The sequence below is a fragment of the Hemiscyllium ocellatum genome, chromosome 32 (genome assembly GCF_020745735.1).
Source record: "Hemiscyllium ocellatum isolate sHemOce1 chromosome 32, sHemOce1.pat.X.cur, whole genome shotgun sequence".
Taxonomy (NCBI): Eukaryota; Metazoa; Chordata; class Chondrichthyes; order Orectolobiformes; family Hemiscylliidae; genus Hemiscyllium; species Hemiscyllium ocellatum.
The window spans coordinates 16297186-16321904 of NC_083432.1; the positions used below are offsets into that span (position 1 = coordinate 16297186).

Here is a 24719-nt window from a genome sequence, read left to right on the forward strand (position 1 = left end):
AGGCAGAGAGTGTGGCAAGGAAAGAATTGCAGAAAGTGAGGTGGCCATTACTGAGTGGAGTAAAGAGCAAACAGGTGGGGGTGGTGTGGGATATGATAGGACAGGATGGAGCAGGATAGGACAGGATGGACCAGGATAAGACAGGCTGAAACCATGCAGTTAGTCAGACTCAGGACAGGCAGAGTGACTTGGTACATACAATGAGGTGAGGGTGCAGAACTGAAAGAGACAAGACCGTGAAATGAAAATTTTAATACCATAACCTGAGGAATGGGGAGTGTGACTCAGAAAGCAGGGGTGAATTTTGGGATGGGGGATATTGAGTTTGGGATGGGGAGTGATATTGTATTAGAAGGAATGTGTTTTGAGATGAGAGGGGAATGGCGATGAGAGGATGGAATGGGGTTTAGAAAAGTGGAGTGTGGTTTGAAATAGTGAAATGAGATTTAGGTTGGGTGATTGGGGGCTTGAGTTGGAAGGAGTAGGATTTGGGATGAAAAGTGGAGTTTAGGATTGAGTGCCGGGTTTTAGAATAGGGAGTGGAGTTTGGGATGGAGTGCCGGGTTTTAGAATAGGGAGTGGAGTTTGGGATTGAGTGCTGGGGTTTAGAATGGGGAAATGGAGTTTGGGATAGAATACTGGGTTTTAGAATTGGGGAGTGGCATTTGGGATGGAGGGCTGGGTTTTAGAATGGGGAGTGGAGTTTGGGATGGAGTGCTGGGGCTTAGAATGGGGAAGTGGAGTTTGAGATTGAGTGCTGGGGTTTAGAATGGGGAGTGGCATTTGGGAGGGAGTGCTGGGTTTTAGAATGGGGAAATGGAGTTTGGGATGGAGTACTGGGTTTTAGATTGGGGAGTGGAGTTTGGGATAGAATGCTAGGTTTTAGAATGGGAAAGTGGAGTTTGGGACGGAGTGCTGGGATTTAGAATGTCTAATGGAGTTTGGGATGGAGGGCTAAGTTTTAGAATGGGGAAGTGGAGTTTGGGACGGAGTGCCGGGTTTTAGAATAGGGAGTGGAGTTTGAGATTGAGTGCTGGGGTTTAGAATGGGGAGTGGCATTTGGGAGGGAGTGCTGGGTTTTAGAATGGGGAAATGGAGTTTGGGATGGAGTACTGGGTTTTAGATTGGGGAGTGGAGTTTGGGATAGAATGCTAGGTTTTAGAATGGGGAAGTGGAGTTTGGGATGGAGTGCTGGGATTTAGAATGTCTAATGGAGTTTGGGATGGAGGGCTAAGTTTTAGAATGGGGAAGTGGAGTTTGGGACGGAGTGCTGGGATTTAGAATGGGGAGTGGAGTTTGGGATGGAGTGCTGGGTTTTAGAAGAGGGAAGTGGAGTTTGGGAAGGAGTGCTGGGTTTTAGAATAGGGAAGTGGAGTTTGGGAAGGAGTGCTGGGGTTTAGAATGGGAGTTGAGTTGGAGATGGAGTGTTGGGTTTTAGAATGGGGAAGTGGAGTTTCGGATGGTGTGCTGGGCTTTAGAATGGGGAAGTGGAGTTTGGGATGGAGTGTTGGGTTTTAGAATGGGGAAGTGGAGTTTGGGATGGAGTGTTGGGTTTTAGAATGGGGAATTGGAGTTTGGGATAGAATGCTGGGTTTTAGAATGGGAGTTGAGTTGGGGATGGAGTGTTGGGTTTTAGAATGGGAAAGTGGAGTTTGGGATGAAGTGCTGGGTTTTAGAATGGGGAAGTGGAGCTTTGGATAGAGAGCTGGGGTTCAGAATGGGGAAGTGGAGTTTGGGATAGAATGCTAGGTTTTAGAATGAGGAAAAAGGTAAGCTTTTGCCCGAAACGTCGATTTCGCTGCTTGTTGGATGCTGCCTGAACTGCTGTGCTCTTCCAGCACCACTGATCCAGAATTTAGAATGGGGAAGTGGAGTTCGGGATGGGGTGCTGGGTTTTAGAATGGGGAAGTGGGTTTTGGGATAGAGTGTTGTGTTTTAGAATGGGGAAGTGGACCTTGGGATAGAGTGATGGGGTTCAGAATGGGGAGTGGAGTTTGGGATGGAGGGCTGGGTTTTAGAATGGGGAGTGGAGTTCGGGATGGGGTGCTGGGTTTTAGAATGGAGGAATGGGGTTTGTAATGATGGGAGTAAGATTTGGGATGGGGGCTATGATTGGGATGGGGAATGGGGTTTGAGCAGAGGGAGTGGAGATTTGGATTTAAGGAAATAGGATTTAGAATGAGTGAGTGGAGTATGGGATTAGAGGGAGTGAGGATTAGGAGAGTGGAGTGGGGTTTGAAACCATGGGTGAGGTTTGGTATTTGGGTGTGGGGTTTGGAATGGGTGTGAATGGGGTTTGGGATGGGAGTGGGTGGGGTTTGGGATTTAGTTGCTTGGGGTTTGGGATGGGGTGAGTGGGATTGGGATAGAAGTATGAGGAGTTTAGGTTGGGGGTGAGTGGAGTTTGGGATGGGGAGTGGAGTTCTGGATGGGGTGAATGGAGTTAGGGATAGGGTGAGTGGGGTTTGGGATGGGGGAGTGGGGCATGCGATCACGATGTGGGGTTTGAGTTGGGGGGCATGGGGTTTGGGATGGGGGAGTGGGGTGTGCGATCATGATGTGGGGTTTGGGATGGGGTGTGTGGAGCTTGGGATGGAGTTGAGTGGGATTTAGGATAGGGGTGAATGGAGCTTGGGAATAGGGTTAATGGGTTTTGGGATAAGGGTGAATGGAGTTTGGTTTGGGGGCATGGGGCTTGGGATGGGGTGAGTGGGGTTTTGCATGGGTTGGTGGGGTTTGGGGTGGGGGTGAATGGAGTTTGGGATAGGGGTGAGTGTGGTTTAGGCTGGGGGCAGTGGGGTTTGGGATGGGGGTGAGTGGGGTTTGGAATGTGTGTGAGTGGGATTTGGGATGTGGTGAATGGGGTTTGGGATGGATGTGAGTGGGGCTTTGGATGTGGGTGACTGGAGTTTGGGATGGGGTGAGTGGGGTTAGGGATAGGGGTGAGTGGGGTTTGGGTTGGGAGTGAGTGGGGTTTGGGATCATGAGGTGGGGATTGGGATGGGGCAGTGGGTTTTGTGTTGGGGGTGAGTAGGGTTTGGGCTGTGGGTGAGTGGAGTTTGGGATGCGGGTAATGGGGTTTGGGGTGGGGGTGCTGTGGTTTGGGATAGAGCTGAGTGGGGTCTGGGATGGGAGTGAGTGGGGTTTGGGCTGTGGAGGTGGGGTTTGGGATAGGGACAGTGAGATATGGGGTGGGGGTGTGTGTGGTTTGGGATGGAGCTAAGTGGGGTTTGGGATTGGGGTGAGTGGGGTTTGGGCTGTGGGTGAGTGGGATTTGGGATCATGTGGTTGGGATTGGGATGGGGCAGTGGGGATTGGGATGGGGTGAGTGGGGTTTGAGCTGTGGGTGAGTAGGGTTTGAAATGGAGTCAGTGGGGTCTGGCTTAGAGGTGAGTGGGGTTTGGAACGGGAGTGAGTGGGGTTTGGGATGGGGGTGAGTGGAGTTTGGGATGTGGGTGAGTGGAGTTTGGGATAGGGGTGAGTATGGTTTAGGATGGGGGCAATGCTGCTTGGGATGGAAGTGAGTGGGGTTTGGGATGAGGGTGAGTAGGGTTTTGGATGTGGGTGAGTGGAGTTTAGGATCAGGTGAGTGGGGTTTGGGATAGAGGTGAGTGGGGTTTGGGATGGGGTGAGTGGGGTCTGGGATAGGGGTGAGTGGAGTTTGGGATGGGGGTGAGTGTGGTTTAGGATGGGGGCTGTGGGGCTTGGGATGGGAGTGAGTGGGGTTTGGAATGCGGGTGAGTGGGGTTTGGGATGGGAGTGAGTGGGGTTTTGGATGTGGGTGAGTGGAGGTTGGAATGAGGGTGAGTGGGGTTTGGGATAGAGGTCTTATGGGGTTAGGGATGGAGTGAGTGGGATTTGAGATGGGAGTGAGTGGGGTTTGGATTAGGGGTGAGTGGGGTTTGGGATGGGTGTGAGTGGGGTTTGGGAGAAGGGTGAGTGGGGTTTAGGATAGAGGTGAGTGGGGTTTGGGATGGGGGTGAGAGGGGTTTGGGATGGGGTGAGTGGGGTTTGGGATGGGGGTGAGTGGGATATGGGATGGGGTGAGTGAGGTTTGGGATTGGAGTGAGTGGGGTTTGGGATAGAGGTGAGTGGGTTTTGGGATGGGGTGAGTGGGGTTTGGGATGGGGGTGAGTGGGGTTTGGGATGGGGTGAATGGGGTTTGATTTGGGGGTAGTGGGGCTTGGGATGGGTTGAGTGGGGTTTGGGCTGTGGGTGAGTGGGGTTTGGGATTATGTGGTGGAGATTGGGATGGGGCAGTGGGTTTTAGGTTGGGGGTGAGTGGAGTTTGGGATGGGGTGAGTGGGGTTTGGGATGGGGGTGAGTGGGGCTTGTGATGGGGGTGAGTGGGGTTGGGATGGGGTGAGTGGGGTTGGGATGGGAGTGACTGGGGTTTGGGATGGGAATGAGTGGGGTTTGGGATGGGTGTGAGTGGAGTTTGGAATGGGAGTGAGTGTGGTTTAGGATGGGGGCAGTGGGGCGTGGGATGGGAGTGAGTGGGGTTTGCGATGGGGGTAAGTGGGATATGGAATGGGTTTGAGTGGGGTTTGGGATAGGCGTGAATAGGGTTTGATTTACGGGTAATGGGGTTTGCGATAGGGGTGAGTGGGGTTTGGGATGGGTGTGAATGGAGTTTGGAATGGGAGTGAGTGTGGTTTAGGATGGGGGCAGTGGGGCTTGGGATGGGAGTGAGTGGGATTTGGGATGGGGGTGATTGGAGATTGGGATAGAGGTGAGTGGGGTTTGGGATGGGGGTGAGTGGAGTTTTGGATAGGAGTGAGTGTGGTTTAGGATGGGGCAGTGGGGCTTGGGATGGGAGTGAGTAAGGTTTGGAATGCGGGTGAGTGGGGTTTTTGATGTGGGTGAGTGGAGTTTGGAATGGGGGTGAGTGTGGTTTGGGATAGAGGTGAATGGGGTTAGGGATGGGGGTGAGTGGGGTTTGGGATGGGGGTGAGTGGAGTTTGGGATAGGGGTGAGTGGGGTTTGAGATGGGAGTTAATGGGGTTTGGCTTAGAGGTGAGTGGGGTTTGGAATGGGAGTGAGTGGGGTTTGGGATGGGGGTGAGTGGAGTTTGGGATGTGGGTGAGTGGAGTTTAGGATCGGGTGAGTGGGGTTTGGGATAGAGGTGAGTGGGGTTTGGGATGGGGTGAGTGGGGTCTGGGATAGGGGTGAGTGTGGTTTAGGATGGGGGCTGTGGGGCTTGGGATGGGAGTGAGTGGGGTTTGGAATGCGGGTGAGTGGGGTTTGGGATGGGAATGAGTGGGGTTTTGGATGTGGGTGAGTGGAGGTTGGAATGAGGGTGAGTAGGGTTTGGGATAGAGGTCTTATGGGGTTAGGGATGGGGTGAGTGGGGTTTGAGATGGGAGTGAGTGGGGTTTGAGATAGGGGTGAGTGGAGTTTGGGATGGGGGTGAGTGGGGTTTGGGATAGGGGTGAGTGTGGTTTAAGATGGGGGCAGTGGGGCTTGGGATGGGGTGAGTGGAGTTTGGGATAGAGGTGAGTGGGGTTTGGGATGGGAGTGAGTGGAGTTGAGAATGGGGTGAGTGTGGTTTAGGATGGGGACAGTGGGGCTTGGGATGGGAGTGAGTGGGGTTTTGGATGTGGGTGAGTGGAGTTTGGGATGGAGGTGAGTGAGGTTTTGGGATGGGTGTAAGTGAGGTTTGGGATAGAGGTGAGTGGGGTTTGGGATGGGGTGAGTGGGGTCTGGGATAGGGGTGAGTGTGGTTTAGGATGGGGGCTGTGGGGCTTGGGATGGGAGTGAGTGGGGTTTGGAATGCGGGTGAGTGGGGTTTGGGATGAAGGTGTGTCGGGTTTTGGATGTGGGTGAGTGGAGTTTAGGATCGGGTGAGTGGGGTTTGGGATAGAGGTGAGTGGGGTTTGGGATGGGGGTGAGTGGGGTTTGGGATAGGGGTGAGTGGGGTTTGGGATGGGTATGATTGAGGTTAGGGATGGGTGTGAGTGGGGTTTGGGAGAAGGGTGAGTGGGGTTTAGGATAGAGGTGAGTGGGGTTTGGGATGGGGGTGAGAGGGGTTAGGGATGGGGGTGAGTGGGGTTTGGGATAGAGATGAGTGGGGTTTGGGATGGGTGTGATTGAGGTTAGGGATGGGGGTGAGTGGGATATGGGATGGGGTGAGTGAGGTTTCGGATTGGAGTGAGTGGGTTTTGGGATAGAGGTGAGTGGGGTTTAGGATGGGGGCTGTGGGGCTTGGGATAGGAGTGAGTGGGGTTTGGAATGCGGGTGAGTGGGGTTTGGGATGGGAATGAGTGGAGTTTTGGATGTGGGTGAGTGGAGGTTGGAATGAGGGTGAGTGGGGTTTGGGATAGAGGTCTTATGGGGTTAGGGATGGGGTGAGTGGGGTTTGAGATGGGAGTGAGTGGGGTTTGGGATAGGGGTGAGTGGAGTTTGGGATGGGGTGAGTGTGATTTAGGATGGGGGCAGTGGGGCTTGGGTTGGGGGTGAGTGCAGTTTGGGATAAAGGTGAGTGGGGTTTTGGATCGGGGTGAGTGGAGTTTGGGATAGGGGTGAGTGTGGTTTAGGATGGGGCAGTGGGGCTTGGGATGGGAGTGAGTGGGGATTGGAATGTGGGTGAGTGGGGTTTGGGATGGGAGTGAGTGGGGTTTTGGATGTGGGTGAGTGGAGTTTGGGATGTGTGTGAGTGGGGTTTGAGATAGAGGTGAGTCGGGTTTGGGATGGGGGTGAGTGGGGTTTGGAATGGGGGTGAGTGTGGTTTGGGATAGTGGTGAGTGGGGTTTGGGATGGGTTGAATGGGGTTTGGGATAGGGGTGAGTGGGGTTTGGCATGGGGGTGAATTGAGTTTGGGATGGGGTGAGTGGGGTCTGGGATAGGGGTGAGTGTGGTTTAGGATGGGGGCTGTGGGGCTTGGGATGGGAGTGAGTGGGGTTTGGAATGCGGGTGAGTGGGGTTTGGGATGGGAATGAGTGGGGTTTTGGATGTGGGTGAGTGGAGGTTGGAATGAGGGTGAGTAGGGTTTGGGATAGAGGTCTTATGGGGTTAGGGATGGGGTGAGTGGGGTTTGAGATGGTGTTGAGTGGGGTTCAGGATGGGGTAAGTGGAGTTTGGGATGAGTGTGAGTGTGGTTTAGGATGGAGGTGCGTGGAGTTTAGGATGGGGGTGAGTGGGGTTGGGATGGGAGTGAGTGGGCTTTGGGATGGGGGTGAGTGGGGTTTGGGATGGGGTTGAGTGGGGTTTGGGATGGGAGTGAGTGGGGTTTGGGATGGGGGTGAGTAGAGTTTGGGATAGAGGTGAGTGGGGTTTGGGATGGGGGTGAGTAGAGTTTGGGATAGAGGTGTATGGGGTTTGGGATGGGAGTGAGTGGAGTTTGGGATAGAGGTGAGTGGGGTTTGGGATAGGGGTGAGTGGAGTTTGGGATGGGGTGAATGTGGCTTAGGATGGAGGCAGTGGGGCTTGGGATGGGAGTGAGTGGGGTTTAGAATGCAGGTGAGTGGGGTTTGGGATGGGAGTGAGTGGAGTTTTGGATGTGGGTGAGTTGAGTTTGGGATGGGGTAAGTGGGGTTTGGGATGGGGTGAGTGGAGTTTGGGATGAGGTGAGTGTGGTTTAGGATGGGGGCAGTGGGGCTTAGGATGGGGGTGAGTGGAGTTTGGGATAGAGGTGAGTGGGTTTGGGATGGGGGTGAGTGGGGTTTGAGATAGAGGTGAGTGGGGTTTGGGATAGGAGTGAGTGGAGTTTGGGATGGGAGAGTAGGGTTGGGATGTGGGCAGTGGGTTTTGGGATGTAGGGTGGGTGGATTTGGGATGGGAGCAGTGGGGTTTGGGCTGGGGACAGTGGGGTTTGGTGTAGGGGCAGCAGGGTTTGGGATGGGGTGTTTGGGTTTGAGATGGGGGCAGTGGGATTTAGGATAGAGAAGTGGACTTTTGGACAGGATAACAGGCATGTAATGTGTCTAGGATAATCTGGTGCTGGTTTTAAAGGGATTTCAGGAGGGGTTGCTTGGTCTGAGAGAGTGTTTCTGTGTAATGAGGAGGTCAGAATTTGAACGGTCTATTTGTTGCGTGGTGCTTCATTTTCTGGTTATACAAACATTCAGTCATAAATAAATCCTGCCTTTAAATGTTGAAATATTGCCTCTGTCTGGACATTACTCATGTGAAATAAATTGGAACAGGGTGGGGCATAGAGCTTTAAAAAAAACTGTTTTGCTGCAATGAATCATTTTTGTTCGCTGTAACAAGAAAAGTCAGGTGTGAGGAATTGGCACTGGATCACAAATTTAACTTCAAGTCTAAACAACGACTTAGAGAAATATTGGAATTTGTAAAGGACTGCAGTGTTCTCTTCCAGGTAGGAGCCTGATCATTTGTCTTTAAACAAATAGCTGATTTCAAAAGCTTAGATCATTCAGTTTGATATAAACTGCTCAACTAATAAGGAACATGTTGATGTTACTATTAGATAATTTTAAAGTGATCAGACTCCCCAGGATGAACTTTGTAAAGAAGTTAAACATGTGCAGGGTCAGATTTTATTTGCTACCCATGGAATCCTGGCTCATGAAAGGCAAATATAATTTCTCGGAACTAAAAGCTCTCTCCAGTTCTGGTAGCTTTCATTCATCAGTAACATGCAGGAATGGATATATCTCTTTACCTAATGCAAAATTGTGGTGTACTCCCCAATTGTATTAACTAACTTGATGAGTTAAAATCCTTGAACTTCCAACCTTTAATCCCTGAGGCAAGAGGCTACCAACTGATCCAAGGCTGCACATTTAGACATTTGCTAATGATGTTGGTGTATAGGCAGGAAATGCTTAACATTCTCAATACAGCTTGCCTGACAATCTGGGAGAAATAAAGTACATAATGAGTTAAGTGTTTAGCTGGTGTGCATGTTTAAGCTCTGTGGTCGATTGACACATTACGCTGCTGGCTTCACTTGGATCCAGGTTTAATATTTCTCAGCTGAGCTGCCAGGTAAAATATTGTGTTCATAGAAGTCTTTTTCAGTTCAGGGAGGGGAAAGTGGACACTGTCCAGTAAGAGAATCACAAGTGTACTTTCCATGAACCAATTGCAGAAGGTAGTCTTCGAGGCATTTCTGATTGCAACAGTGTTTTACTTTGGACTGAATCAGTGCAGGTAGAGTGAGGGGACAGAGCACAGAGAGCTGGAGGAAATTTAAAATTCTTATAAGGAAGTTTGGATTGGGTTGTTAGAATTGCTAATGTGGTTGCAGATTGTACAGAATGTTTCCTGCAAATACAGCTCTGATAGAACTGTGAATTGTTTACTAATTTTTTCCAAGCACTGCACTCATCAATGGTCAGAATCATAGCCAGTTAGTTCAGTTGCTGCTAATCCAGACTCTCTCAAGCAGAACCTTACTGTATTTGCACTCTGATCAGTGGACCCAGGTTGCTGTCATTCCTACTTTCCTTCTGAATTCTTCATTGGTGAGTATGCCATTGTTTTGAACTTGTGTCGGCCTCTTATTGCCACTTGCCATCTGTGGCACCTGACAACTCGAAGTCAACACAGTCTGCACCACTGATGCTGAGGGCTCCAGTTTTCACGGGATCTCATCGATGCTGTTCGCAGGAAAACAAAAACACGAACCCACATCCGATTAGCTGCAAGTGGTCTAACTCCCTGCTGGCACGATTAGGGATGTTGGCATGCCAAAATTCAAGAATTTCTGTTGGATCACTACCCTCTACATTGTGAAGGGCGTTGCTCATGTTCTGCATCAGATAAAGTGGCCCAAGTATTATCAGGGGCAGGTAAAGTAGATGACGGGGGGGAAAGGTTTCAAATGGGAAGCCCCAGCGTGGAGTGAGGCAAAGCTTTATTGGGGATATCGTCTCGGATGCCTGATCTTGGGGTCTTTCCATGTGGGGGATATCGGATTGTGGAGAGGATTTCAGGGGAGACATGGGAAAGTTCTCTCTTCCTTTAAGCCCACAAGCAGTGCTGTAAACATCTCCTCAAAGCAATCTTCCATGTTCTGATGCGTGGCAAGACCAGCTGACCACAGTTAAACCTGCAAAATCGGAGGTTGCCAGCCTCACTAAAATTACCGAGCAGTGCGATGCCTGTGGTTAGCACTGCTGCCTCACAGCTCCAAGGACCTGAGTTCATTTCCATCCCCTGGCAACTGTCTGTGTGGAGTTTGCATGTCCTCCCTGTGTCAGTTTGAGTTCTCTCTGGGTGCTCTGGTTTCCTCCAACAGTCAGAGGATGTGCAGGTTAGGTGGGCTAGCCATGGGAAATGCAGGGATAGGGTATGGGGGTGAGTCTAGGAGTGATGCTGTTCAGAGGGTCGGTGTGGACTCAGTGAGCTGAATGGCCTCTTTGCACTGCAGGGATTCTATGGAAACAGTTCAGCTGTTTGACCCTAGTAGACCTTTGTTAAATACTAAAAACTGGGTGGGTTTCAAGCAAACATGAGAAGGGGCTGCAGAATTAAAAATAACTATCACATCTATCAAGATCTTAGCAAATCCATTCTTAGCTGTCAAGATAACACCTAATGTTTCCTCTGGATTTGACCTGAATTTCAGGTCTCAATTCAAAAGCTGAAACCCTGAAAAAACTATTTAGTTCTCTCTTGAGGTCATCTTGCTCTCCTCAACCTCCGCCAGATGCAAACTAAGCCAATCGAGTTAATCATTTTCAAATGGTTGCGTATTAAAGGCTGAGATTGTCGGCTTTCATCCCCATTAACAAATCACTGAAAAGCTTGTGTGTATCAGTAATTAAAATATGTATCACACTTTCAGCTCCAGGATTTACCAGAGCAACGGCATCACCTTCTGGCCAACTTGTCAGGACAGCCTTCTGTTGGGAAGACAGCGTTGGATGGTTTAGGTTTGCCCCCAGCGCGGGAGGAGATTGTGAAGCTGGAGGTAATGTCAGCTGCATCAATCCCCAGCTCTGAGGGCAGCAGAAAGACAGAGACTCTGGGAAGTGGGGAGGCACCGAAGGAAATCAAAGGAATATTGAAAACACAGGGTGTCAGCGAGGAGAATAACAATGATGCTGAGAGTCACATCCTGCAGGAACAGCCCAGGAGATCTGAGGCGAGCAGTGCAGCTGGTATAATAGCGGAGAGCAACTCTATTCCAAGTGTCTTGGTTGAAGAGTACAGCACAGAAATGGCAGACGTAACCCAGGGGCCGGACAAGAGTGGAAATGAAGTGAGACCAACTGAGAGTGATACTTCAGACAAACCAAACTCCAGTGAAGTACAAAAGGGTGACCACAGAGAAACAGCAGGTAAATATAATGCTTATCGCTCATTTCTTTAAAATCCTAATGTTGAGCTTTGCTTGTCATGCAATTTATCCTTAATATTAGCTACATTGCTTGGATCATGAGAGGAAGCAATGGTCTAGTGGTATTACTGCTGCTCTGTAACCCAGAGATTCAGATAATGTTCTGGGGGCCCTGGTTCAAATCCCACCACAGCAAATGGTGGAATTTGAATTCAATAAATATCTAGAATTAAGTGTGCAATGATGACCATGAATCCACTGCTGATTGTGGGGAAAAATCCATCTGATTCCCTCATGCCCTTTACGGAAGGAAGCTACTGTCCTTCCCTGGTCTGACCTATATGTGACTCCAGACCCACAGCAATGTGGATGACTCTTAACTACCCTGTGTGCAATTAGGGATGGGTAATAAATGCTGGTCTAGCCTGAGATGCCCTTATCCTGTAAATGAATTTTTAAAAGTCCTCTAATTATTTTCCTTATATGCAATAAGTGCTTCTTAATTCTCCCTCAGAATGTGGCAAGGCCAGTTTTTATTGCCCATCCTTGAGAAGGTGGTGAACAACCTTATGAAATGTCTGCTGTCCATGCGCTGAACACTTTTCCATAATGCTGTTAGATAGAGTTCCAGAGTTTGACAATGAAGGAATAATGATAAATAACCAAGGAATTGGGTGGGGTGTGACTTGAGGGGGATCTCAGAAATGGCAATATTTCAATCTACATCCTGCTGAAATAACTCCACAGAGGCCAGTATCCTGTCACCACCTCACCCTTTATTTACACATGCATAGTATTTGACACTGGGTCAGCTTCCTCAGAGACAGCTCTGAGTGAACAGAACCTCTGACAGTCCTCTTTATATCTGTCAGTTGGGGGTCCCAGACTGAACCCCAGATTAACAGCCCCAATCAGGGAACTCATATTCCATGAAGTCCACAGGCTGACCTCATTACAATCACTGCCTTTGTCCTTTTATCGGGGCCATGGGTTGCTGATTTAGCGCACTGAGATTTTACAGGTGGCTTTATTCTGACTGAAGTTGACTCTCCATGCACAGTGTTTATTGGCTTCCCTCCATAATAAGAAACAGCCTAGGTTCCAGGAATCAAGGGCCTCATAAGATGTTGATGGGACAAGATTGGAATCCGACTCTAAAAATCTGAACACACTTGTGGAGGACTGATGTCTGGGCATCAATCTCTGCAAAATGAATGCAGTGGTATTAAAAAAAATCTCAGACAATCTGCCACTAGCCTTCGACAACTTTAGCCTCATTCCAGGGCTGACCATGGCCTATGGATTGTGGATTTGTAGTTAACCATTGACAACCTTCTACCAATAACTGAAACATCGTCATACTCGCACGTGAGTCAGTTCCACAATCTCTTGAAATGCATCACAATCAAGTGTCAGGAATTATTAACAAGCTACCCTATTGAATTCATTCAGTGGCGATATTGGCAGGGATTTTCTACTTCGGTTCTCACTGGTCCATAACATTCTGCCAACAATGAGTGAAGAAAGGGGAAACCGTATTCATTAGTTGACAAGGCCATACTTTTTCATTGCATTTTCAGTGCATGCAAAGTAAACATTGCAACATAGGAATGGAAGGAAGAGAATCTCCATACACATTCCTGAAGTTGGTCATGAAGCTGAGAGAGGCCAAGTAATGAAGTCAGTCAGTGCGGAGCAACATTCAAGAATGGCAACACTCGTGTACTAAAGCAGTAGAATATAAGACCGTTTGAAGGGGGTGGTCGATTGGTATTATCACTGGACTAGTGATCCAGAGGTCTGGGCTAAAACCGTGAAGGCATATCCCAGCAGAGCAGATAGTGAAATTTGAATTCAGTTAATACATCTGAATATAATAAAAATTAGACTAATGGTGACCACGTAACCACTCATTGTTTGTAAAAGCCCATCTTGTTTTGCTACTATCCTTCGTGAAATCTGTCATCTTGCCCTGATTGGGCTTGCATGTGACTCCAGACCCACAGCAATGTGATTGACTCTTAACTGCCCTCTGGACATGGCCAGGTTAAAGTACTCAGTTCAAGGGCAATAAATGTGGGCATTGCCAGTGGCACTCACTGCCCATCAAAAATAAATCAGTAAATGGATCGTATGGTTGTTGTGCCTCAAGTTTTAGTCTCTGAAAAATGAGAAAACATTTCAAGAGAAAGGAATGTTTCTGAGTATCAAAACTTTAAGTTATGAGGAGAAATCAATGAAAATATAATTTGCCAAGCTAAAAAGGGAGCACCTGAAAACTGAATTTATTTGAAGCAATAAAGCTCGTTAATTGGTATTTAAGGTAGTAACTGGAATGAAAAAGCAAATCATTATTTTAGGTTGCTAGGGTAAGACAAAGGATCACACCTGTAACGGTCTAACTTAGGACCGCTGTAAAGAATTCCTTCACAAAGAAAATGATTAAGCTGTGAAAATGAACTGCCAGATAGTGGAGGTGAAAAAAAACTGACATCATCTAAAATAAGAAGTAGGTACAGCAAAGGCAGGACATTAAGGTCATTCTGGATGGCTGAATTAAAATGACGCTTCATCATTTTCTTAAGAATTCAAGACTAGAGAAATGGAAAGTCAGTCTGGGCTTCTGTTAATGGTGCTGACTTAGTGATTGCTGTTGTGAAATACTTGGCTGGGGACGAAAACTAGATTTGCCTGTGCTCACCGTCTAGATCTCACTCCCTGGTGACAAGTTAATGGGGGAAACCCAAAATATTTGCAAGGCAAGATTTAATTTGAAATCTAATTGTAATAGTAAATGTGGAGCTTTGATATTTCCAGTTAGTGCGGTTAGAACCAGTGTAAGTGTTGTTACTCCTTTTGATGATAGGTTAGTTTGAACGTATTTTCTGTTCCATTAATTCAGACACTGAAGGATCCAAAGAGCCAGAACAGGACAATTTCTCAACACCGCCTTCCTCACCACCATGGCACCAGAAAGACAACTGTTCCCTTCCGCAGTGGCAACCAGCTGATAACCTCTGCACATCGCAGGACAAAGAGCAAGGCGAGGGTTACCTGAAACAGTTACTTGATGACGACAATGTGGAGCAATCCCTAACTCCAATTAACGTAGGAACATCTGTCAAGGACAGGTACAGTGATTGAGAAGAAATCTTCCCTACCTTTCAGGTTCACTGCAATCCTTCCTGCTTTCTTCTCCTCCATTTATTTGTCTATCTCTGACTGGTTTGGTCAAATAGACCAGAGAATTCCTGTACTTCTTGTCCATTCAGCCATGTTTGATATAAGTCAGAACAGTAGCATGCTGCTTAACTGTGAGAGGTAGCACTGCTGAGGGTGGTTCTCTTCCTAACCAAATCTCATATAGGTGAGACTTATACAACAGGAAATTGGCAGCAATGATGGACAGTTACCTTCAACGGGGCAACTGAGCAAATGTAGTTCCTGTGTGCCAGAGAATAGTGAGACCACATTGGTTTAATCAGCCCAGCCTTTCCTTCAGGTACAGCCCTGAGCCTTTCTACTGCACAAGATACCTTACAGTGACATCAGTGAACATCAAATCATGAATGTAAAAAAAATTTAACACCCATCAGCAGCTAACGTCCACTATGTCACTCGCCAGCTTATATCTTCCCAAACATGAACAAACAGATTCACGAAATTATTTTCAGATGCTGTTCTCATTTAGATTAGATTAGATTACTTACAGTGTGGAAACATTTGTTTTGCTTCATGTAAAATGGCTGCTTTACGTGTTAGAGATTCTCATTAGCAAGAAACGAGTGTGAGTCCGTTTCTATTTCCACTTTGTTCCTCACTGAATCATTGACTGATTTCTACAACTGTATGTACAATTCTATTTCACCCTCAGGAACACCACCTAATATTATCTCAGTCTCAACCTCTCTGCTACAGGATCCCTCCCCACCCCTACCCCTCTCTCATTTATCTCTCCACTCTGCAGGCACCCTGCCTCTATTCCTGATGAAGGGCTTTTGCCCGAAACATTGATTTTCCTGCTCCTCGGATGCTGCCTGACCTGCTCTGCTTTTCCAGCACCACTCCAATCTACATGCTGTTATTAACTCAACCTGAGATCATTCAAATGTACATCTAGCTGGGCTTCAACTTCTACCTTCTGTAATCTTGGCATCATCTCCTAATTCATACCAAATCTCAATTCACTCATCAAATCCCTCCATATTTCAACCCTCCCTATCTCTGTAACCTCATCTGGCTGCATAATTCCCCAAGATATCTGTCTTCCTCTAATAACTGGCTTCCTGAGCATCTCCATTTACACCCCCATCCCCTCCCCCGCCTCCATCCCCCTCCCCCTCATCACCGGTGGCTGTGCCTTCAGCTGCTAGTACTCCATGATCTGGAATTCTCTTCCTAAACTCTCCCTCTCCCTATTCTCCTTCAAACTCACACATAACAGAACTGTTGCAATATACGGTAGCCTACTATGTCTACACTGGCTCTCTGTGCAATTCTCCTGCCTTTTCCTACTGTTTCTGTTCAACTAATAATCGAATGCCCTCTGTGAATACCCCAGTTCACCATATTTCCAGGCTGTGCCTAACTACTCAATGTGACAATAAGGTCTTTTTCTGATGTCTCATTTTATCTGTGCCCTCTCATCTTGATCCTTGTATGAGGGGGAACAGTTTATCCCTGTCTATGCTGTCCCCTGACGATTTTAAAAACTTGTTTTAATTTTTTTTATTCTTTCATGGGATGATGCCATCACCCTGAACAACTTCTCTTTCCAATCCTCCCACTTCCTCCAAACTAAAGGAGTTGCCATGGGCACCCGCATGGGCCCCAGCTATGCCTGTCTCTTCGTAGGATATGTGGAACAGTCCATCTTCCGCAACTACACTGGCACCACCCCCCACCTTTTCGTCCGCTATATCAATGACTGTATCGGCGCTGAACAGTTCATCCACTTTACCAACACCTTCCACCCCGACCTCAAATTCACCTGGACCGTCTCAGACTCCTCCCTCCCCTTCCTAGACCTTTCCATTTCTATCTCGTGCGACCAACTCAACACAGACATCTACTTTAAACCGACTGACTCCCACAGCTACCTAGACTACACCTCCTCCCACCTTGCCCCCTGTAAAAACGCCATCCCATATTCCCAATTCCTTCGTCTCTGCCGCATCTGCTCCCAGGAGGACCAGTTCCAATACCATACAGACCAGATGGCCTCCTTCTTCAAAGACCGCAGATTCCCCCCAGACGTGATCGACGATGCCCTCCACCGCATCTCCTCCACTTCCCACTCCTCCGCCCTTGAGCCCTGCCCCTCCAACCGCCACCAGGACAGAACCCCACTGGTTCTCACCTACCACCCCACCAACCTCCGTATACAGCGTATCGTCCACCGTCATTTCCGCCACCTCCAAACAGGCCCCACCAGCAGGGATATATTTCCCCTCCCCTCCCCTATCAGCGTTCCGAAAAGACCACTCCCTCCGTGACTCCCTCGCCAGGTCCACACCCCCCACCAACCCAACCTCCACTCCCGGCGCCTTTCTCTGTAACCGCAGGAAATGCAAAACTTACGCCCACACCTCCTCCCTTACCTCTCTCCAAGGCCCCAAGGGATCCTTCCATATCTGCCACAAATTCACCTGCACCTCCACACACAACATCTATTGCATCCGCTGCACCCGATGTGGCCTCCTCTATATTGGGGAGACGGGTCGCCCATTTGCGGAACGCTTCAGGGAACACCTCTGGGACACCCGGACCAACCAACCCAACCACCCCGTGGCTCAACACTTTAACTCTCACTCCCACTCCACCAAGGATATGCAGGTCCTTGGACTCCTCCATCGCCAGAACATAACAATACGACGGTTGGAGGAAGAGCGCCTCATCTTCCGCCTGGGAACCCTCCAACCAAAAGGGATGAACTCAGATTTCTCCAGTTTACTCATTTCCCCTCCCCCCACCTTGTCTCAGTCGATTCCCTTGAACTCAGCACCGCCCTCCTAACCTGCAATCTTCTTCCTGGCCTCTCCGCCCCCACCCCACTCCAGCCTATCACCCTCACCTTGACCTCCTTCCACTTATCACATCTCCATCGCCCCTCCCCCAAGTCCCTCCTCCCTACCTTTTATCTTAGCCTGCCTGGCACCCTCTCCTCATTCCTGATGAAGGGCTTATGCACGAAACGTCGAATTTCCTGCTCCTTGGATGCTGCCTGACCTGCTGCGCTTTTCCAGCAAAACATTTTCAGCTCTGATCTCCAGCATCTTCAGACCTCACTTTTTCCTCCTTGATGCCATCACTGGCTAGGCCAGTATTTAATACCCATCCCAGAGGGCAGTTAAGAGTCAACCACATTGCTGTGGGTCTGGAGTCACATGTCAGCCAGACAAGGAAGGCAGTTTCGTTCCGAAAAGGAAATTAGTGAACAAGATGGGTTTCTTTTCCCCTGACGATCAACAATGGATTTATGGTCATCATTAGATTCTTAATTCCAGATTTTCACTGAATTAAAATCCCACCATCTGCTGTGGTGGGATTTGAACTCCGATCCGCTGAATGTTGTCTGGGTCTCTGGGTTAATAGGTCAGTGATAATACCACTCAGCCAACACCTCCCAAATTCATCTTAGTCTTCTCCTTGTCCAATGAAAACAGACCTAATGTCTCCAATCTACCTTTATGACTGAGGTTTCTCAACCCTGGAAACATTCTTATACACCTCCTCTGCACCATATCCAATGTGTTCACATCTTCCCTGAAGTGTAGTGCCCAGAACTGTATAGAATACTCCAGCTGAGGTCCAAGCACTGTCCTATGCAAACTCAGCATAAAATGCTCCTTAAACCTACCCCTCTGAATACATTTTTGGCTACATTTGCTAATATCTCCTCATCTGGCTTTGTATCAGAATTTTTTGTGCTCCCCTGCAAACACCTTGGAACATTTTATATTGCATTACAGATGAACAGAAGTCACTGTTAATATTATTGTGTCCTCCACACCAGGTTGCAGAAACTGAAAGACGGGGAGGCGCAGTGGAAGAATAAAATGAACAAGAGGCAGAGTGATGTTCATGTCCCACTGACTGAACGCTACAGTCAGCTCCAACAAGCCGAAGGTGCCTGGAAGAAAAAGGTAACAGAGTGATGACAGGTTGGAGTTGAAATGTGAGTGTGCTCAGTCATGCTGATAATGTAGAGCCAATCCCCTGCTTTCTTGAGGAATATTCATAAGGAAATGAAACTTGGGCTTGGAGGTACCAGCAGATTTTACTGGTCAGTGAAACACTCTATAATGTGATTCATAAATAGCAGAAGAACTGAATCAGGATCTTTATAATTAATCTTCTATTGACAGGAACTGTAGAAGAAATTACGTATCAACCCAAATATATCACAGAACCTAGTTAGTAAGACCACCCTGCTGATATCCCTTGTTTAAATTTATATCTCAGTCAAGTTTATTTTCCCAGCAGTTACAAAATCATAGAATGGTTACAGTGTAGATGCAGGTCATTCAGTCCACCATGTCTGCACCGGCTCTCTGAATGAACGTCTCACTCCATGCCATGCTCCTCTTTCTTCCCTCTAACCAAGGATAATATTACTTTTCAAAATAACCTGCTCGCTCCCTTTTGAGTGACTCTCTGGTGGTGCATTCCAAACCCTTACAACTCAATGTCTGAGAGTGTTGCACAGGAGTGAAAGACATTTATGATTTCTTCTTGTCAATGATTAAAAGTGTGTGTGTGTGTGTGTGTGTGTGTACAGATTCTGTGATTAAATCATTCATTTTATAATGTGTATCAATTGTTATTGTTTAAAATATCACTGCTTGCATGTGTGTCTGTGTAGAAGTAGACAAATTCTCTAATTAAATCATTGATTTCACAATGTGTATCTATTGTTAATGTTTAAAATGTTATTCTGTGTGTGTATTTGTGTTTATGTCTGTGTGTATCTAGAGATTCTGTAATTAAGTCATTGATTTTATGACGTGCAATATTTACCAGAAACCAGAGCTTGTAAAATTCAGAAAATGTTAAATAATGGAGTTTGCCTCTTTCAAATTGTGACTGCAGTATTAATGCGTTAAGCCCAAGTCAACCGATAGCTCAGCTTTTTAAAGCAGTGAACTGCTGAGTTGTGAACTCCAAGACCGCTCCTAGTCTGATCCCAGGTCTGTGCTGAGTTAACTGATTGATGTCAGCTGGCAGAGGTATTACATTTTGGCTTCTGTTTCCGTCGGCCTGGAAAGGAACAATTGATAAGGATTAAACTTAGCAAAGTATTCAAATTTTTGATGCTCATGTATCAAACAAATCTATTCATCAATCCTGATTCTATTTGAAGCAAAGCATCCAGACAACTGCAGTATGCAGACACGTCACAAACTGCGAACTTCCCTCCCAGGTGGGTTCCTTTTGAAGACTGTCAAAATTGTCCTTCTCATGAGAGTGAAATAGCTGGCGAAAACCAGTGCTTAAACTTTGAATCATTGCCTCAGTCTTCCTTGTTTGGAATCTGATCACGATTCATCATCAACACAAAGCTCCTGGGTAGCTGACAAACGAAAATGAAAGTTTAATTCAAGAATTCCATTATTGTTGAGGAAACATGCAGGAGAGAGCAGGGTAGAGGGCAGAGGGCATGCAGATTTCAGGGAAGAGAGCACTCAGGGCTGAGGGTACACAGGGTAGAGGGCAGAGGCCACACAGGGAACAAGGTAGAGGGCACACAGGGTTTAGGGCAGAGGACATTCTGGAAGTGTGGTCTCTGGGATTGGCCAAAAGGACAATGTTGCCATTGACTCCTGCATGACAATTTCACAAACATGTGATTGAATGCAAAGTGCTTGGGACATCTTGAGGTCGTATAAATGCTCCTCCTTTTAATTATTCTGTGGCTTGCTATTCACCTGAGGCTACATTCTGTTCCAGTGATGTTTGTGGTACAATTGTGAAAAGAAATCGAGGGTCATTTATTCTCACTGTTTCTGAAAGGAATGTTGCAAACATCCCGGAGTCCTTTTCCACCTGTATAATATTAGTAGACTCAGTTCTGATCCCTCAGCAACTGAGAACATTTGAAGACTGATTTACCAGTTAAGGAATTCAGCTGAAAGCCAGGCCAAGAGAAAACTTACTTCCTTCATCCTTAGCTCCCATTGTATCCACCCTTCCCCCAAATCTGTCTCAATATCCAGCATGCTTCGCTAATTTGATGTATATGTTCACTACCTCATCTGAGAACTCTTTCCTTTCGATATGTCTCTGCCTCTATCTTTTTTTCCTTTTCATCCTGAATATAGGGAGAAGATGGGTATCTGAGTGATGCAGAGCAGCCTCAGTACTGGGTAAGAGCACAAGTCAAAGATAAGGCCATGGGGGGTGGGGGAGGGGAACAAAATGACACCATGTAAACCAGGAATAAAGTATGTTGCATGACTGAGGAAAATGCTTTTCGGTTGGTCAAGCCCATCATAACCCCTCTGCCACTAAACATCGCATATCATGTATGGAACTCCCCTCCCTGAAACTGTGAGTTACAGGAACAGGCAGGATTGGTCTCCCTGCCAATCTTGGAATTTCAAGCATTGATTTATTTTTGGTGTGCATTACTCCTTACATTACCCGTGGTTGGTATTTCCCTCAACCTGACTGGTGTTCTCTTGCTGGTTACTGCATAGGAACAAGTACATAAACAAACAAACCTGTCGTTTCGGTTACAAGGAATGAAGCCTGCAGCTGGAGTTCAAACAGACTCACCACCCAAGGGACACTACAGTTGTACACAGCAAAATCCGAAGCAAACTTCAAAATCTCAGTACAGCTTGTAAAATAAAATTCACCATCGCTTCAACTAACTCCTGATCCAATTTAATGGCAGTTAAATGTGAGATGTACAACTTCTTGAAAGAACAAAGAGTGAATTAAGTAAATCTGAGTCTCCGAGTTTTGCAAAGTCTGCACCCAACACTGGGAAGACAGAACTGTGTGGTTTGTACCCTATAGTCCCAATGCTCTGCATCTCATCTTTCAGCTGATCTACTTGGATTGGCACGGTGGCTCAGTGGTTAGCACTGCTACCTCACAGAGCTAGGGACCCAGGTTCAATTCCTGCCTCGGGCAACTGCCTGTGTGGAGTTTGCACACTCTCTCTGTGTCTGCGTGGGTTTCCTCCCACCATCCAAAGATGTGCGGGTCAGGTGAATTAACTATGCCAAATTGCCCGTAGTATTAGGTGCATTAGTCGTAGGGGAATGGGTCTGGATGGGTTGCTCTTCGGAGGGTCGGTGTGGACTTGTTGGGCTGAAGGGCCTGTTCCCCCACTGTAGGGAACCTAATCTAATCAATAGTGACTGCCTGCAGTTCCAATGGAAACAAAATTGTGTCTACTTGTGGAGCACTAACAAGCTGACACATGGGCTGAAACATTTACTTCACAGTTTAAAGACTAACTTCACATGAATGCATTCCTTGGACCTTTCATTTCAATTCTCACCCATCATGCTGCATATACTCCAGAACTAGTTTGACTGCGTTTTTAAAATAAATAGCTGCATGGTTAGTTAGTTTCTGATCATTTCATATCATTCCATCTCTGCTGAGAATCACTCTTCATTGTCCCAATGAAACCAAATCTTATCCTTTAATTTATTTACCTATTTTTCCCAAACAACCATATACTATGCAGGTAACAGGGGATATGTTAAAGGAGTCACTGGAAAAAGTTAAAAGCTGCTGGAGTACACTTCTGTGGGATTGTTTTTGTTATTGCTTAACTTTAAATCTGTGGAACTGTAGCTCTTTGACAGGCAACACCTTCAGGAGAATTAGGGAAGAAATCCTGCGGGACGGGATGGAAAGTCAAAGGTGAAAGGTTTTTTGTTTAAATTCAATCATGGGATGTGAGCTTCTTTGGCCATTTATTGCCCATCTCTAATTGCTCAGAGAGCATGAAAGAGTCAGCTTCATTGCTGAGGGTCTGGAGTCACTTGTAGGCCTGATCAGGTCAGGATGACAGGTTTCCTGCCCTGAAGAGCTTGCCTGATACAGCAGCTTCTTTTACTAACTCCCTGTGAAAACCACTAGATCCGGTCAGTGACTCCCCCCTGAAACCAGCAGCTCTTGTTACTGATTCCCCACTGAGACCAGCAGCTCCTGTTACTGACTCCCCACTGAGACTAGCAGCTCCTGTTACTGACTCCCCAATGAGACCAGTACCTTCTGTTACATATTCCCCACTGAGACCAGCAGCTCCTGTTATTGACTCCCCACTGAGACCAGCACCTTCTGTGATTGATTCACCACTGAGACCAGCTGCTCCTGTCAGTGACTCCCCATTGAGACCAGCAGCTCCTGTTACTGATTCCCCAGTGAAACCAGCAGCTCCTGCCAGTCACAGCCCATTGAGTCCAGCAGCTCCTGTTACTGATTCCCCACTGAGAGCGGCAGCTCCTGTTACTCATTCCCCATTGAGACCAACAGCTCCTGTGAATGACTCCCAACTGAGACCAGCAGCTTCTGATACTGATTCCCTACTGAGACCAGCAGCTCTTGTTACTGATTCCTTACTGAGACCAATAGCTCCTGTTACTGACTCCCCACTGAAACCAGCAGCTCCTGTTCCTGTACATTAGCGGCCCAGATGGATTCTTCCCCCAACAATCATTTCATAGTCATCAGTTGACCCTTAATTTCAGATTCTTTATTGAATTCTTTCTACCATCTGCTATGGCAGGATTTGAACCCAGGTCCGCACAACATTAGCTGAATTTCCAGATTAATAGTTTTGCAATAATACCACGAGGACATCACAACTATTGATGCTCCTGCGTTTCATCTCATGGTTTAACAATAGGAATAACAGCTGCCCAACACCCTGGGAAGTTGGTCATTGGCTAGAATCCTTTATAGTGTAATTTTATTTACAAGATATTTTCTGCAGAGTGACATAATCTTGCTTTCATCTGTAATTAGTATTAGTAGTGGTGATCCAGTAACCCTAGTGATTCAAACTTTGGTTTTCCACCTTTAACTATTCATTGCCTTACTTTTACGTTTAATTTCTGAGATCATACAAGATGTTGCTTGGATACTGCTGCATAAATGGATTTTGAGACAAGCTCCTTCTATTATTTAAATAAATTAAGGGATTGTGTATTTGTGTTGGCTTTGCACTTGTCCCTGGCTGCCCTGTCATATCCTGTTCTAACCTTTCTCCATTCTGTCTCTTCTGGCACCTGTAGGACCCAGTCTATTCCTCTATCTATCCCCCTGCTAATAGACCATGCCAGTACATCATGTATAACCAGGTGAGCTCCTTCCCTATCCATCATTCATGCCTGTTAATGTATAAGCTGAGATACTCAACGCATGCTGCTGAGTGACATCTCAGCACTAACCGTGGCTGTGTGTTTCCGATCTGGCCCAAGGTTTACTCTGTCAGTGGACCAGTCACAAAGTTACAATTGAGCTAATGCATTTTTCACATCTACTTTCAGTTTTTCTTTATCATTCTTCTGTCTCTTTCTCTCTCTTCCTGAAGGAAGCATTTTCTCACAAGCTCAGAGAAGCGACGTTCAGTCAGAGTGGCCCTGAGTGTCTGTGGAGACGAAAGGTGACAGTTTATCTATTTCCTGTGTTTGGTTTGAGTGTATAGAGAACAATGGATATCTAGGAATAACCCCCTCCCCTTTACCTGTATAATCTGTTCCCCAGACAGCCTCCTTTTACAATTCCCTATGGAGAAAGACCTGACGACTTGGGAACGTGGGGAAGATAGTGGTGATATCTTGGGGACAGTCCATGTCACAGTAGAGAAGGTGTTGGGTGGATTAGAATGTATGGAGGTGATAAATCTCCTGGCCCTGAACAAATATGTTGAAGGACACTGCAAGAGGCTAGAGAAGAAATTGCTGGCTGATATTTTAACATCATTGTTAGCCGTGGTTGAGATCCCTGAAGTCTGGAGGATAGCGAATGTTGTGCCCTTATCCAAGAAGGGCTGCAAAGAAAAACCTGGGAACTATAGACCAGTAAGCCTAACATCTATGATGGGTAACTTACTTGAGAAGATTCTGAGGGATAAGATATACATGTATTTGGAAAGACCGGGTTTGATTAGGAATAGTCAGCATGGCTTTGTGCATGGGAGATCATGCCTCACAAATTTGTTAGAGTTCTTTGATGAAATGACCAGGAAGGTTGATGAAGGTAGGGCAGTCGATGTAGTCTATATGGATGTCAGTAAGACCTTTCATAAGGTTCCACATGGTAGGCTGCTCTGGAAGGTTAGATCGCATGGAATCCAGGAGGAGCTGGCTAGTTGGATATACAATTGGCTTGATGGTAGAAAACAGAGGGTAATAGTGGAAGGATGCTTGTCGGACTGGAGGCCTGTGACTAGTGGTGTACCTCAGGGGACGGTGCTGGGCCCATTGCTGTGTGTTATTTA

The 24719-nt window shown here is 47.1% G+C and overlaps 1 protein-coding gene across 9 annotated transcripts in view; it reads left to right on the plus strand.

Annotated features, from left to right (window-relative positions):
• svild (supervillin d) overlaps positions 1–24719 on the plus strand; it is a 227065-nt gene that overhangs the window by 109609 nt on the left and 92737 nt on the right. For 8 of the 9 annotated variants that reach the window (XM_060848960.1, XM_060848963.1, XM_060848961.1 and 5 more), the window contains 5 exons: positions 10757–11252; positions 14154–14382; positions 18267–18396; positions 20572–20616; positions 23811–23882. In XM_060848960.1, coding sequence (XP_060704943.1) covers positions 10757–11252; positions 14154–14382; positions 18267–18396; positions 20572–20616; positions 23811–23882 — 972 coding nt within the window. The remainder of the gene's footprint in view (positions 1–10756; positions 11253–14153; positions 14383–18266; positions 18397–20571; positions 20617–23810; positions 23883–24719) is intronic. The other variant, XM_060848967.1, reaches the window with a different exon arrangement.